Here is a 12,352-nt window from a genome sequence, read left to right as displayed (position 1 = left end):
GGGCTGGGGATCCGGCACTGCCGCAGTGACTGTGGCACCACGAGGCAGGAGGTGCCCGCTCAGTGGGTGCCAGTGTAGCGGAGCTCAGCGATGCCGTCAGGAATGGCGCGGAAGTACTCCAGGCTGGCGCGGTGCACCTTGCAGTGGTACTTGCCGCAGGTCTTGGCGTACTGCAGGAAGTGGGGTGCCCCAGGGAAGAGGACGTTATCAGCCAGGATGGTGGCCCCCTCAGCCAGCAGCTGGTGGCTCTCCAGCAGCCGTAGATCCCGCAGGTAGCTGCGTTTCCAGTGATCCATGAAGACCAAGTTGGCGTTCATCAGGCCGTGCTTCTCCCGCAGGTGCGGTATCACCTCCTCCGAGGGGCCCACGATCAGCTCCACCTGTGCTGCATCACCCTCAGTCACTGGGCCAAGGTGTCAGGGTGCCCACCCACCACCCTGCTTCACAGGGTGGTGAGAGGTCCACATGGAACAGGATCTTTCTCTTCCCACTTACACCACGCGGCAGGTGCCGCAGTCCCTGCCGCAGCAGCAAAGGACCCCCGCCCACCTCCTCCCTGGTTTCCCATGCAGAGCTGGGCTTTGTCCCAGTGCCCGGGTGCTCACCGTCTGCTCGCTGAAGCCGGCCAGGCGGATGACCTTCTCAGCCACAGCAGCGTGTCGGGGGTTGCCCTCGATGGTGTAGAGGCGGGCGCCTGGGGGCAGCCCCTGTGCCAGCAGCACGGTGCCATAGCCACAGTATGTGCCCAGCTCCAGCACCCGCAGTGGTGCCTGCTCCAACAGCACCCGCTCCACGATCCGCCCTGATGTGGCATGTGCCTCTCAGCACCCAATCTGTGCTGTGCCACCCCAGCCCTGGGCAAAGGTGCCATGCAGTTCCCAGTGCCCAGAGGGATGGAGGAGAGCCATGCCAAAAGGGCCACAGCCAGGTCAATGATGCCACAGCCGTACCAACAGTGCCATGGCTGTGCTGGCAGTGCAGTGGCCATGTCACGGGTGACACAATCATGCCAACAATACTATGGCTATATCAACAATGCCACTGCCATGCAAATGTTGCTGTGATCACAGCAACACTATCACAGCCATGTCAGTGGTGTCTCGGCCATGCCAGTGATGCCATGGCTGTGCCAGTGGTGCTGGGGCCATGCTGGCAGTGCCACAGCCATGTCAGTGATGCCATGGCCATGCCCAGTGCCATGCCCTGTGTGGTGTGGACAAACGAGGGTGGTACTCACCTTTGTCAGGCCCCACACAGCTGAGGTGCTCACAGTGATAGCACCACTGATCGAAGGTCTGGAGGATGTGGTGGGGGTCCCCAGGGATGGCATGGGCTAGCACGTACTGGAAGGCACGCTGCTCCCGCGAGGTGCCGGTGAGCCGGTCCCGCAGCCAGGACACCAGCACTGCCCGGTACAGCAGCACCAGGTAGTGCCGGTACCGGATCAGCAGGGTGACAATGAAGGGGAGGAAGGCCAGGGCAATCGCCGGAGACACCATCACGAGCGAGCGAGGCCGCGCTTTTTGCACAGTTGCTGAGTTGACTTTGTTAGTTTCGTACTTATCTTGGGAGTTCTGCCAAATGGGAAGTTCTGCACCCTTTGTGTCCACTATCAGTAGCATAACCTTGGGCCCAGGCTTTGAAAATCTCCCCTGTACAGAGATCATTGAAGCATTGTGAGCCCCTAAACCGTAACGAGGCAAATCTATCCCCTCACAGGGGATGCTGTGGTAGGATGTCCTTCCAGGGTGCCAGTCTCACAGCTCCCACTCACACCACGAGTTGGCTGTGCTGTGCACCCCCTGGAAGTACCTCTCCCTGGGCTCCAGTGCTGCTGGGCCTGCAGGGCTGGGGCACCCCAGGATGCTGTGGAGATCCCTGTGCCAGGGCCGGGGAGTGCTGGGGACCCATCTGCCAGGGTCCAGATATTGGAGTTGGCCAGGCTGGCATCCCCGAGGATTGTGCTGCTGCGGGGCCTTGTTCAGCACAACCCCTTGCACCCCCCTTGGTCTAGCTTTGCTGCTCCCATCCCCCATATTCTGTACCTCACACCCTACTCCCCACACCCTGCTCCCCACACCCTGAGCTGTTGGGGGTGCCCAGCAACAGTGACAGGATAGGGCAATGGGGGTGGCACCTACCTGTCCCCACACTCCAGGCAGGCAGAAGCAGGCAGTTCTCTGTGGAGCCCTGCTGCCACTCAATTATTGATGGTGTCACCACGGCTGCAGCTGCTATCAGAGCTCCGGTTACCAGCTCAGTGGGGCTGGCAACAGAGACGGGGCCAGGCCGGGGCTGGGAGGTGGTCCTGGGCTGCACAAGGGGGCCTGGGGTGCTGATACTGGGGCTGGGGTCCTGATACTGGGGTCTGGGGTACCAGTAGTGTGGCTGGGGTCCCAGCACTGGTGTGTAGCAGTAGGAGCTGTGGTCCTGATACTGGAGCTGGGGTCTTGTCACTGTGCACTGAGAATACTGAGTACTGGAAACACTTGTCAACAGGAGCATGGGGAACCAGAAGCACCAGAACTGGGAGCCCTAATCAGTGGGCACTGGGGTCACTGTGCCCCAGGGACCATGGGGGCATTGGGAGCACTGGGTGTGGAGGTTGGGGCACTGGGATCTGTTGCAGTTTAGGAATGGTACTCCTCTGTTCAGTGCCCCCACTGAGACCCTCCAAACCATACCCATTCTCTTGCTCCCCTGCTTTCCTTTCCCCCTTCCCACAGTGGCAGGATGGAGAGGAGGCACAAAAGGTAAAGATCTCAGGTTGAGCTAAGAATAATTTACTGGCTATAAGAAAATGAACAGTAACAGCAACAATATTAATGACAAGGGGTACAAGAAAAGAAAAGATTCACATGGAAGACCCCCTTCCAACCAACAGACGATACCAGACAGCTCTCTCTGCCAATTTACTTGACAGTGAGTTGGCATATGACAATGGCTCTGTAAAAACTTGTGGCACAAGGACTGCGTACACCGGACATCTGGGCCTAAAGGGGACTTTGTTATTTGAATCCCTGTAGTAGACTCAACCTCCAGCACCACTAATTCTCTCCAAGATACTGGGTACCTTGCTCCCTGGTGTTCCACATACCTCAGTGCACTACTCGATCATCCTTGAGACAATGCCTTTCCCTCACACTTGACAGGAGTGCCTTCAGAGCCTGAGAGTTTTTGTCCTCTTCCCGATGCCCTTGTCAATGTTCACATCCCAGGACGAGGATCCCAGTTGCTTGGCTTCACTACCATCCCCTTCCATATCATGGGCCAGGATATCCCAGCACTGGAGTAGCCAGGTCACCAGAGGCTCACCTAACTGCTGGCTGGAACCTTTTCACACATCTCACAGCTCACCTGGGGACATGGACCAGGTGATTTTCTCTGGCCCTGCCTCCTCCCCCTGTTCTGAGGGCCCTGCTCTGCCATCCCTCACCAAGTGAGCTGATTTTGTCTTGCATTCCTTCTTCCATGCAGGGCTGGCTGCTCCCAGCACAGGCTGTTCCCTGGCTCAGCTGCAGTTGCCGTGGCCATGGGGCTGTTGCTCTTTCCTCCTCCTCCTCCTCCCCTGAGGGTGCTCTCCACTGACCACTGGTGTCCAATAAAGAGTAGCCAGTGCCCAACACACTGCAGTAAGTTGTTCATCCCTGCAGCTGACACAGCATCTCCTTGCAAATATTCTGTTACTTTATCAGAGTCTGTAGTTGTTCAGGGGTGAGCTCCCAAACCACCAGAGCAGAGAATTTCTCCAAAAATAGGCCAATTTTCTTACATGTTCCATCATGACTGTTCCCCCTCGGGACAGGTCTCTGAATGGCCTTCTTGGAAATCCCTGTTCTGCCTCCAGAGGTGACTCTAAACACAGTGTGGACTGCACTGACACACACCAACAGGAACATGCTTTCCTTTCCATCCAAAGGGAATAAAAAATTCTCAAAAAGTGTTGTAACAGGCCCGAAGGAGGAAAAGGGGGGAAAAATGGAGAAAATCATCCTTCCCTCCCCTGTTGCCCCCACAGACTAACACAGGCCTGAAGGAGGAAAAGGGGGGAAAAATGGAGAAAATCATCCTTCCCTCCCCTGTTGCCCTCACAGACTAACACAGGCCCGAAGGAGGAAAAGGGGGGAAAAATGGAGAAAATCATCCTTCCCTCCCTTGTTCCCCCCACAGACTAGGTATGGTCATTAATGGACTTCCAAAGTAGGGCTGAAGCAAGGGCAGGAGAGCAGCACTGAATACACATCCCAGAGTACCCTCATTGCCCTTGATGTTATTGTGTCATAAACTCATCTCCCACAGTACAGCAACAAAGAAATGCTGATCCTTGTCCCTGCTCCGTAAAAGGTCACCCCAGGAGCACATAGAGGAACACAGGAACAGAGCCAGGGTCAGGTACCATACCCACATGAACGGACCAAGCACCATTGTGACCATGGCTCTGGACCTAATGCAGCAAATGCTGAGATCAAATTTGTTTCCAGCCTACTCTGTTGTTACCTCAACCCTTAGTGCCCCAAGCTGGGTGACAAACAAGGACAGTCATGGTTTAGCCAGCAACCAAGCCCAACCCATGCGCTTGCCCACTCCCCCATCAGAAAGATCAGGGAGAGAATTGGAACGGTAAAAGCTGGAAATCTCGTGGGTTGAGATTAATACAGATTAATAGGGAAAGCAAAGACCACACACACAAGCAAAGCAAAACAAGGCATTAAGGCACCACTCCGCATGGGCAAGCAGGTGTTCAGCTGTTCCAGGAGAGCAGGGCCCCATCACACGTTACAGTTATTTGGCACAACAAACACCATCACTCCACACATCCCCCTCTTCCTCATTTTTGCCCCACTTTATATTCTGAGCGCTGGAAGACCTGGGAACACGGGAGCACTAGGAACGCCAGGCCCCCCGCGGGCACGCCGGCTGAGCGCGGGAGCGCGCTCGGAACACACCGGGAGCGCGCGGGCGCGCGGGCGGGAGGGGCGGGGCCCTGTCAGCAGACACGTGACCCTGCCCGCAAGGCCGCGTGACGTAGCCCACGTGCGATCATCGTTCCGTCCCACGTGACGCCCCCGCGCGCGCCCCCGGCGGCGGGCGCGGCCGTGTGTGTGTGTGTGTGTGTGTGTGTGTGTGTCCGTCCGTGTGTTCCCCGCCGCTCACGTGACCGGCGTGACTCGGCGCTCACGTGACCGCGCGGCGGGGCCGTGCCGGAGCCGGGGCCGCGCTCGCCATGGGCTGCTGCTACAGCAGCGAGGCCGAGGCCTCCGACCAGGTGGGCCTGGCGCCGGGGAACACGAGGCCCGCGGCGGGGGTGGCGCCGGGAGGGACGCTCGGCCCCACTCCCGGTTCTGCCGGGGCTTCCCGGTGGCGGGGGGGGCAGGCGGCGCGCGTCCTCGGCGGGGCCCGGCCCTTCCCCGCTCCCGGGCAGTCTGTGAGCGCTGCTCCCGCCTGTCGCCTCCTTCGTGTCACTCGTTCTTCGCGTGTATCGGGCTGCCTCGTGTGTCCCCCCGGTGCCGCGCGGGGGCTGGAGGCGGGGGCTCGGGGGTCGTGCCGGACCCTCCCGCCGTCCCGCTGCAGGTGCTGGTCCAAGGCCTCACACGGCACCGGCGGGAGCAGCGCCAGTTTTTCCTTCTGGGGACAGCGTGACTGCTACGCAACCCAGGGGCCGGGGCAGAATTGGGGCTGTCACCTGTCCCGCGAAACTTAATCCCTGGGTGTGGCGAGAGCTGGGCTGTGACAGCCCGTCCTAGGGGGAGCCCAGCCGGGTTCCACTTGGGTGGTGGGAAGGGAAGGAGAAGGGCCTGGGCTCGAGTAACGCAGCGGCGTTTCCCAGCAGGAGGAAGGGTAGAGGAAGCTTCTGGCCAGGGAAGAGCTGGCCACGCCACTGACGGCGTGTGTGGAGAAGTGGTTGCACTCCCAGCTCACCATGGGTCACAGGCTGAGCATCCTTTCAGGGCACGGCAGACAGGGAAGGGCTTGAACATGTCAAGAGAAGGGAATGGAGCTGAAGAAGGGGCTAGAGCACAAGGAATGGCTGAGGGAGCCGAGGGGACTGTAAGGAGGCTCAGGGATTACCTCCTCACTCTCCACAACTCCCTGACAGGAGGGTGGAGCCAGGTGGAAGTCTGTCTCTGCTCCCAGGGAGCAAACAACAGGACAGGAGAAAAGGGCCTCTGGTTGTGCTTTAGAAGATTTAGGTTAGATATTCGGGAAAATTTCCCTAGAATTGTTGTACAGCTGTGACACAGGCTGCCCAGAACTGTGTTGGAGTCCCCAACCCTGGTGGGATTTAAAAGCAGTGTAGACTTGGCACTTGGGACATGGTTTGGTGGTGGTCTCAGCAGTGCTGGGAGAACAGTTGGGCTCAGAGGGCTTTTCCAATTTTACTGATTCTGTGATCTTGTTCTCATGGATGTTTGTGCCCATGATCTCCCTACTGGGCTCTTCTCACAACCCCTGCAGCACCATTCAGCCAAGCCTGAGGATCAAGGGCTGGGCTGCAGCTCTGCACCTCCTGGTGTGAGTGGAGGAATATGCCCTGTGACTCTGGCAACCCATCATGCCAGTGCCTGGGCTTTGGCAGGTGGGGCTCACCTGGTTTAGGTGAGCCCCCTGCTATGCCAGGGTGGGCTCTCTGTGGTGCCCAGTCTGGGTGGGGCACAGTAGGTCCACAATAGCTGCGGGGTTTCATGCAGGTTGGTGCTGGCTGCAGACTCCTGCCTGCAGGATTGGCCACTCCAAATGTGCTGCCTGGTTTCAGCAACACTTGCTGCCTTTGTGGCTGGAGAGGCTTCATCTGGGAGAAAGCAAAAGAATTGGGCAAAGAGATGCCTGGCAGAGCTGAGGCTGTTCTGGGTTACACTGGGATGCATAGGGAGCCCTCCTGGCTTGTGAAGGAAAGGTGAGACTTGCCTCATCCGTGGGGTTAATGCTGCTAGTGTGGGGAAGCCAGGGCTGATTTTCCTCTTGCCTTCCCCTCAGGAGGAAGAGACAAAGCGGCTGCTGGAGCCAGCAGCCAGCCCGCCCAACAAGGTGCTGAACGGAGCGGAGCAGAGCTACCACAACCTCCCGTCAGCACGCACCGATGAGCAGGCCATGCTGTCCTCCATCCTCGCCAAAACAGCCATGTAAGCCTTGGGCCGTGCCCCTGGGGCAGGCAGCACGCCTCAGAGACCGGCAGTGCCCCTGGCTGTGGCACGCAGCTGGGGCTGCCTGCCTGCCGTGGGGCCCTGGTGATCAGCCATAGGTGCTGAGGGGAAGGGAGGAGCTGTGGCAGAGCCCCCCGTGTCCCTCTGCCTGCAGACAGCCCCATCCCTCAGCTTTGAGCCCCATGGGGGCACAGAGAGAAGATCCCAGATGTGAGGTAACCCCTCTGGTGCTGGGCTGGAAGTAGGGGCAGGGTTTGGGTAAGAAAGTGAGTCCATGGGGATGTGGAGAGGGTGGCAGAGGGGCAGCAGCACTGTATCCCCTTCTGAGGAGGCTTTTCCCCAAATGCACAGGGGCAGTGTGGGGAGAGGGCTGTGTCCAACCTGGTTGGGAGGGCTTTGGGATGCTCGTAGGCCCCTCTGCTCCCCTGCCTGACCCTGGACAGCTATGGCCACTGGTGTGTGTCCAGCATGCAGGGCCACAGCAGCTCTGAGCACTTCTTTGCTGTGGGGTGCACACAATGGGGCTGCGGCAGCCCTGGGCAAGTGCCCAGGTCCTCTGTGAGCCGAGGGCCTGGTACAGGGGTTCTCAGGATATCTGCCAAGGACATTGTCCTCCCAGTGGTTCCTTTTTTCTCCAGGTAACTGCATGCCAAGCTCCCCAGAGCCCAGACCAGACCCCAGCTTCCTGCGGCTTCTGCCTGCCTCCCTCTGCCCCAGGCCAGCTGTGGGCAAACAGTCCCTGGCATTCCCTTCCTGGCGAACAGCCAGCCCAGCCTGGCACACTTGTGGCCAGCTGGCAGCATTCATTGGGCGAGTCTGGCCTTGAGATGTTTGTTTTGGGGTGCTGGCGGGTGCTGGGCTTTGTCTGCCCTGGTCAGAGGATGCTCTGAGATGGGGAGGGAACTCAGGGGGAGCAATGAACCTCCAGTGGGAGCCACTGTCTTGTGTCTCTGCAGCAACATCATCGACGTGTCGGCAGCGGATTCCCAGGGCATGGAGCAGCATGAATACATGGACAGAGCCAGGCAGTACAGGTGGGAGCTGCACTTCTCCCCTGGGGTGCCTGCAGTCCTTCACAGCTGTGTGTGTCCCTGGGCAGGTCCCAGGGGTTTTGGCCTGGGGGAGTGAACTCGGCATGTAGAAGGGCTGCCTCATCTCAGAGAGCAGGGTGCAGCCTGCTCAGGGAAGGCTGCTGGCAGTGCAGGCAGCAGAGCCCAGGACAAAGGGCTCCTGTGTTCACCCAGCCCTTGGGACAGATGGTGGGGGGCTGGATGTGACTGCTTCTGCTTGACAGGTGCCTGTGTGGGAGAGCTGGAAGCTTCCTCATCCTCCTGCTGCAGGGAGTGAAGAGGGCTGGATGCTGGGAGTGCAGCACCTCTGCTCTCCCTTTCTCCCCCTGGGGAGTGCCGGGTGCCCGGGGGTGCAGCACCCATCTTCTGGATGTCCCCATGTCTTGGCATGTCTCTGATGTTCGCTGCTCTCCCCTCACAGCACACGCCTGGCCATGCTCAGCAACAACCTGACGCACTGGAAGAAGCTCCCACTGCTGCCATCTCTGACTAACCAACCGCACCAAGTGCTCGCCAGCGACCCTGTCCCCTTTGCAGACCTGCAGCAGGTGAGCAGGGCTGGGCTGAGCCCCGAGCCCTTGCGATGCTCCCAGAGACACATCCTCTTCCTGGAGGAGCAGTAATTCCCAGAGCCCTGACACAACTTGTTAGAGCGGAGGGCAAAGCCTGGGTCAGGTTTAAGGCCTTGTTAGAGGTGGAGGCAAAGCCCAGAACAGGCTTAGGGACTCGTTAGGGCTGAGGCTAACCTCCTGCAGCAGTTTCTTTGGGACAACTGGGGGTTTCAGCAGCCACCAGTGACACAGCCATGTCTTCGTGCCTGCAGGTGTCCCGGATAGCTGCCTATGCCTTCAGTGCGCTCTCACAGATCCGTGTCGACGCCAAAGAAGAACTGGTTGTACAGTTTGGCATCCCCTGAACCTGCCCCCACCACTGCTGCTTCAGCGCTTTGGGTTGTTTTCAGTTTTTTCCTGATTTTTTTTTCTCTTTATATCCCTTCCCTCCCCATGCTGCTGCCACAGAACTTGGACAGATACCCTGTTTCCTACTAAATGCCAAGGCGCCCATCATTGGCACGTTGAGCCCACCTGCTTTTCTTGAGGCTTTCTCCTCGTGGGTGGGTGGGTGGGTGTGGGGAGCAGGCTGTGTCAGCTGGATGCTGCCTTGCACAGGGACAAGCACAAAGGGAACAGGCGGTGCAAGGAGGCCCTGGTGTGGGTCAGCACCATATGCCCAGTCACCAGGATGGGTGGGCTGGAGCCAGGCAGATGTGATGCTCTGCATGGGGCCTGGTGGCTCCAACACCATCCCTTCTCCTTTTTACATGTTTAGACCTTTATTTTGGTTGTTTGTTTTTTGGTTTTGTTCTTTTTTTTTTTTTAATTATTATTTTTTGCCACAGTAGATAAAGCCACGTTCATCCAGTGCCTGTCTCCACTGTTCTCTGTCGGACACAGCATGGACGTGATGGGGGAGCCATGCCCTGGTCGGGGGGTACACACATCTGTCTGACCCCTGTCACCTCTTTGATCATGTCCCACAGGGCCAAGAGGACAAGGGGACAGGGAATGTGTGATGACTCACCTTTAAGGGGAAGGAGGCACCTGAGATTCCTAAATGCTCAAGGTCAAAAGGAATGTCAAAAGTCAGGGTTTGCAAATAAACAGAAGGTTTTATTAGTAAATTATACACTTGGCATGGAAATTGCAGGGTACCTTTTATGGATAGGTTTCCGCAGCCTGAAGATGGATTTCTCATTTTCTATGCAAATTAGTTATGATGCACGGTCAGTTCTTTCAGGTCTTCCTGGAAATAGGTCCGATGGGTTTGGGGGTCTTTGGTCGTCTCAATCCTACCCTATAGTCCATGCCCACTTCCTGCCACTCATTCCTGTATTTAAGATGTACTGTCTTGTGCTTATCAGCAGGAACTACAACAAGGATGTTTTTTCCAGTGCTGCTCTATCTCACCTTGCCTTTCTTCTTCAGTCCCATCTTTTTCTTTCTCATGGTGTGTTAGTATCAACAGTCCTTGCTTGACTCCACAGCCATCCAGTTATCTCTGTTTGAGACATATGCATTAGCTCTCCTATGTTCTGGGAATAGAATGCTCAGTGAGACTTACTTTGGACTGTGGTTTATAGGGTCATTAGAGAGTGGGCTTCAGTATGCATTAACCCTTTATAATTGAGCGCTCAAAGGGTTTCACTTGGGATTGCTGTCTAGAAGGTCGCAAGAGAGTGGGCTTTAGTCATAGTAATTTTCCATCCTGGCCACAATTTGAGTTGGTTGAAGGTTCAACAGCAAAAATACTGTTCCACTTGGGATGTTACTCAGTCAAGAAAAGTAGGTTTCCAAATCCGTTCATTAAAAAACAGATGCTCAATAAACATCTGTTAGTTGCTTGGAACAGATTATATCCAATAAGCTCAAGAGGGGCTTAGTCTGGGTGCTCTTTGTGAAGGCCAAGGCCTAAGAAGCATTTCTCAGGTCTTGGTGGGGCCTGGGCAGTGGCGGGACATGCACCACCACAATCCAGTCCATGACTAAACTTTTCTGGGCCTCTACAGGATGAAATAGGGCTGTGGCCACGGGGAAGAGTGCAGACCCTGCAGGTGAGATGAGGCCCCACTTGTAGGTCAGGACGGGTTTGGGGGCTGTGAGGACCCCTGTCTAGCTGCCACTGCAGGGCAGAGTGGGGTGTCTGCATGTGACACCCCACCAGAGTCCCCCACGTGTCCCCTGACTCACTGTGGGCTTCCAGTACTCCGAGGCCCCACACAGCCCCCTCCACGTGTCACACGACCTCCCCTCATGTGTCCTCACCTCTGACTGGGGGCTTGAGGCCCACACTCCCACACACCCCCGTGGTCCCATCTGTGTCACTGTACCTTCACGGGTGGCCTCTGCCTGTGTTCCCCTTGGCCCCAGGCAGCCCTATAACCCCCCCGACACTAGGGCTTCTCTCGCTTGGACTGCTGCATGTGTCCCCCAAGTAGCCCACGGCTCCGCGCGCGTCCCGGTGACCGGCAGAGCGCTCTGCCCTCCGGTCCAACGCGAGTGCCGGACCCCGCGATTCGCGGCCCGCCCGCCCGCGTGACGCCCCCGGCCCGGCGGTGCCCAATGGGCAGCAGCGGGGGCGGGCGCTGCCGTTCGAATAAGAGCGGCCGCTGCCGTTCGAGTAAGCGCGGCCGCGGCCCGGGCCCTGGCGGCTTCGGTGTGCTAGAGGATCGCCAGTACGGCGGGAGCCCCGGCGACGCCGAAGACGGAGACGACCCCCAGCCACGGTCACGGTACGGGGAAAGCTGAGGTCACCCGCGGGGCGGGCCCCGGTGGTTCCCTCGGCGGGGGCTCAGGGCCGCAGAGCGAGGCTGTGCCGGAGGTGGGCAAGGCGCGGAACCTTTGGGCGGGCGGGGCACGCCTGTGGCACAGCCTCCGTCTCGGGCCGAGCTCAGCGGCGTCCCCGTCCCTAAGGTCGGGGCGGTCGCGGCCCGAGCGCTGTGGCTCGGCCGTGTTGTGCTTCGTTTCTCGGGGCTTGGCAAAGTCGGAACCTTCGCCAGTGGCGGTTCGGCGGCCGCGTTCCTTGCGAGTTCCTCTGCTGCCCCCAGCGCCGGTTTGAAAGAACCTTCTCCTTTTGCCCTTCCTGTGCCGTGCTTGGAGCAGCCCCGTCCTGCGGCCCTGAGCCTCCTCAGGCAGCTCCGGCGCTGCGGAGATGACTTCCGAGAGTCTCCCGAACAGCAGCGAGGGGTGAGCATCCCTGCCTCGCCCGAGTCCTCCCTGGTCTAGCTGGTGACCCGTAGGATCCGGTTCCCGTTGAATCTGTGGCCGCGGGGTGCATATCGGGGGTAGTTTTTCAGGGTTCAGCTGGGATGTGACTCCAGTCAGGTTAGAGGGAGATGTAGCATCGGGGGCCATTCTCTGCCGGGCCCCGGCTTCCCCGAGCTGCGCTGGGGCCGGGAGCGGGTCTGTGCCGGCCCCACCGGCACAGCTCTCCGTCACTCGGCCTCGGCAGGGTGACGGCGGTGAGCGCGTCCAGGCTCGGACGATTCCCCTCCCCGTGGTGAGGCGCGGAGGTTTCTGTGCCGTGCGCCTTTAACGAGCGCGGCCCCGGCGCGGTGACGTGGGGTGGCGCAGGGCCAGGAAG

At 58.7% G+C, this 12,352-nt stretch overlaps 3 protein-coding genes across 5 annotated transcripts; 1 reads left to right on the top strand and 2 right to left on the bottom strand.

Moving 5' to 3' along the window:
• Positions 1-59: 59 nt before the first annotated feature.
• Positions 60-1,499, bottom strand: TOMT (transmembrane O-methyltransferase; the record flags this gene model as incomplete). Its single annotated transcript, XM_084200983.1, has 3 exons — positions 60-380; positions 606-818; positions 1,254-1,499. 3 exons carry the CDS (start codon positions 1,497-1,499, stop codon positions 60-62), a joined length of 780 nt encoding a protein of 259 aa, XP_084057109.1.
• A 3,585-nt stretch (positions 1,500-5,084) lies between these two features.
• LAMTOR1 (late endosomal/lysosomal adaptor, MAPK and MTOR activator 1) lies at positions 5,085-10,079 on the top strand. 3 transcript variants are annotated; one of them, XM_084201412.1, is made up of 6 exons: positions 5,085-5,266; positions 6,976-7,121; positions 8,099-8,176; positions 8,634-8,760; positions 9,036-9,162; positions 9,615-10,079. In XM_084201412.1, the coding sequence occupies exons 1-5, from the start codon at positions 5,225-5,227 to the stop codon at positions 9,126-9,128; spliced, it is 486 nt and encodes a 161-aa protein (XP_084057538.1). In that variant the 5' UTR covers positions 5,085-5,224; the 3' UTR covers positions 9,129-9,162; positions 9,615-10,079. The 3 variants fall into 3 exon arrangements, with proteins under 3 accessions (XP_084057538.1, XP_084057537.1, XP_084057536.1); XM_084201411.1 differs by having other exon boundaries at positions 9,612-10,079; XM_084201410.1 differs by lacking the exon at positions 9,615-10,079 and having other exon boundaries at positions 9,036-9,285.
• LOC311151171 (uncharacterized protein) lies at positions 9,486-12,311 on the bottom strand. The gene is made up of 2 exons (XM_084201408.1): positions 11,035-12,311; positions 9,486-10,297 (listed from the first exon to the last, which is right to left on the bottom strand). The coding sequence occupies exon 1, from the start codon at positions 12,121-12,123 to the stop codon at positions 11,497-11,499; it is 627 nt and encodes a 208-aa protein (XP_084057534.1). The 5' UTR covers positions 12,124-12,311; the 3' UTR covers positions 9,486-10,297; positions 11,035-11,496.
• Between the last annotated feature and the right edge of the window lie 41 nt (positions 12,312-12,352).

This window comes from Fringilla coelebs (assembly GCF_963513975.1).
Source record: "Fringilla coelebs genome assembly, chromosome: 2".
Taxonomy (NCBI): domain Eukaryota; kingdom Metazoa; phylum Chordata; class Aves; order Passeriformes; family Fringillidae; genus Fringilla; species Fringilla coelebs.
Note: the sequence above shows the minus strand (reverse complement) of the source record. Positions and strands in the feature narration are given on the sequence as shown.

Excerpts from the sequence above, each read along its gene's own strand:
- LOC311151171 (XM_084201408.1), bottom strand. The coding sequence starts at position 12,123 with ATGGCCCCCGATGCTACATCTCCCTCTAACCTGACTGGAGTCACATCC.
- LAMTOR1 (XM_084201412.1), top strand. The coding sequence starts at position 5,225 with ATGGGCTGCTGCTACAGCAGCGAGGCCGAGGCCTCCGACCAG. Across the intron at positions 5,267-6,975 it reads AGGCCGAGGCCTCCGACCAG|GAGGAAGAGACAAAGCGGCT; the intron begins GTGGGCCTGGCG and ends CCTTCCCCTCAG. Across the intron at positions 8,177-8,633 it reads GACAGAGCCAGGCAGTACAG|CACACGCCTGGCCATGCTCA; the intron begins GTGGGAGCTGCA and ends CTCCCCTCACAG.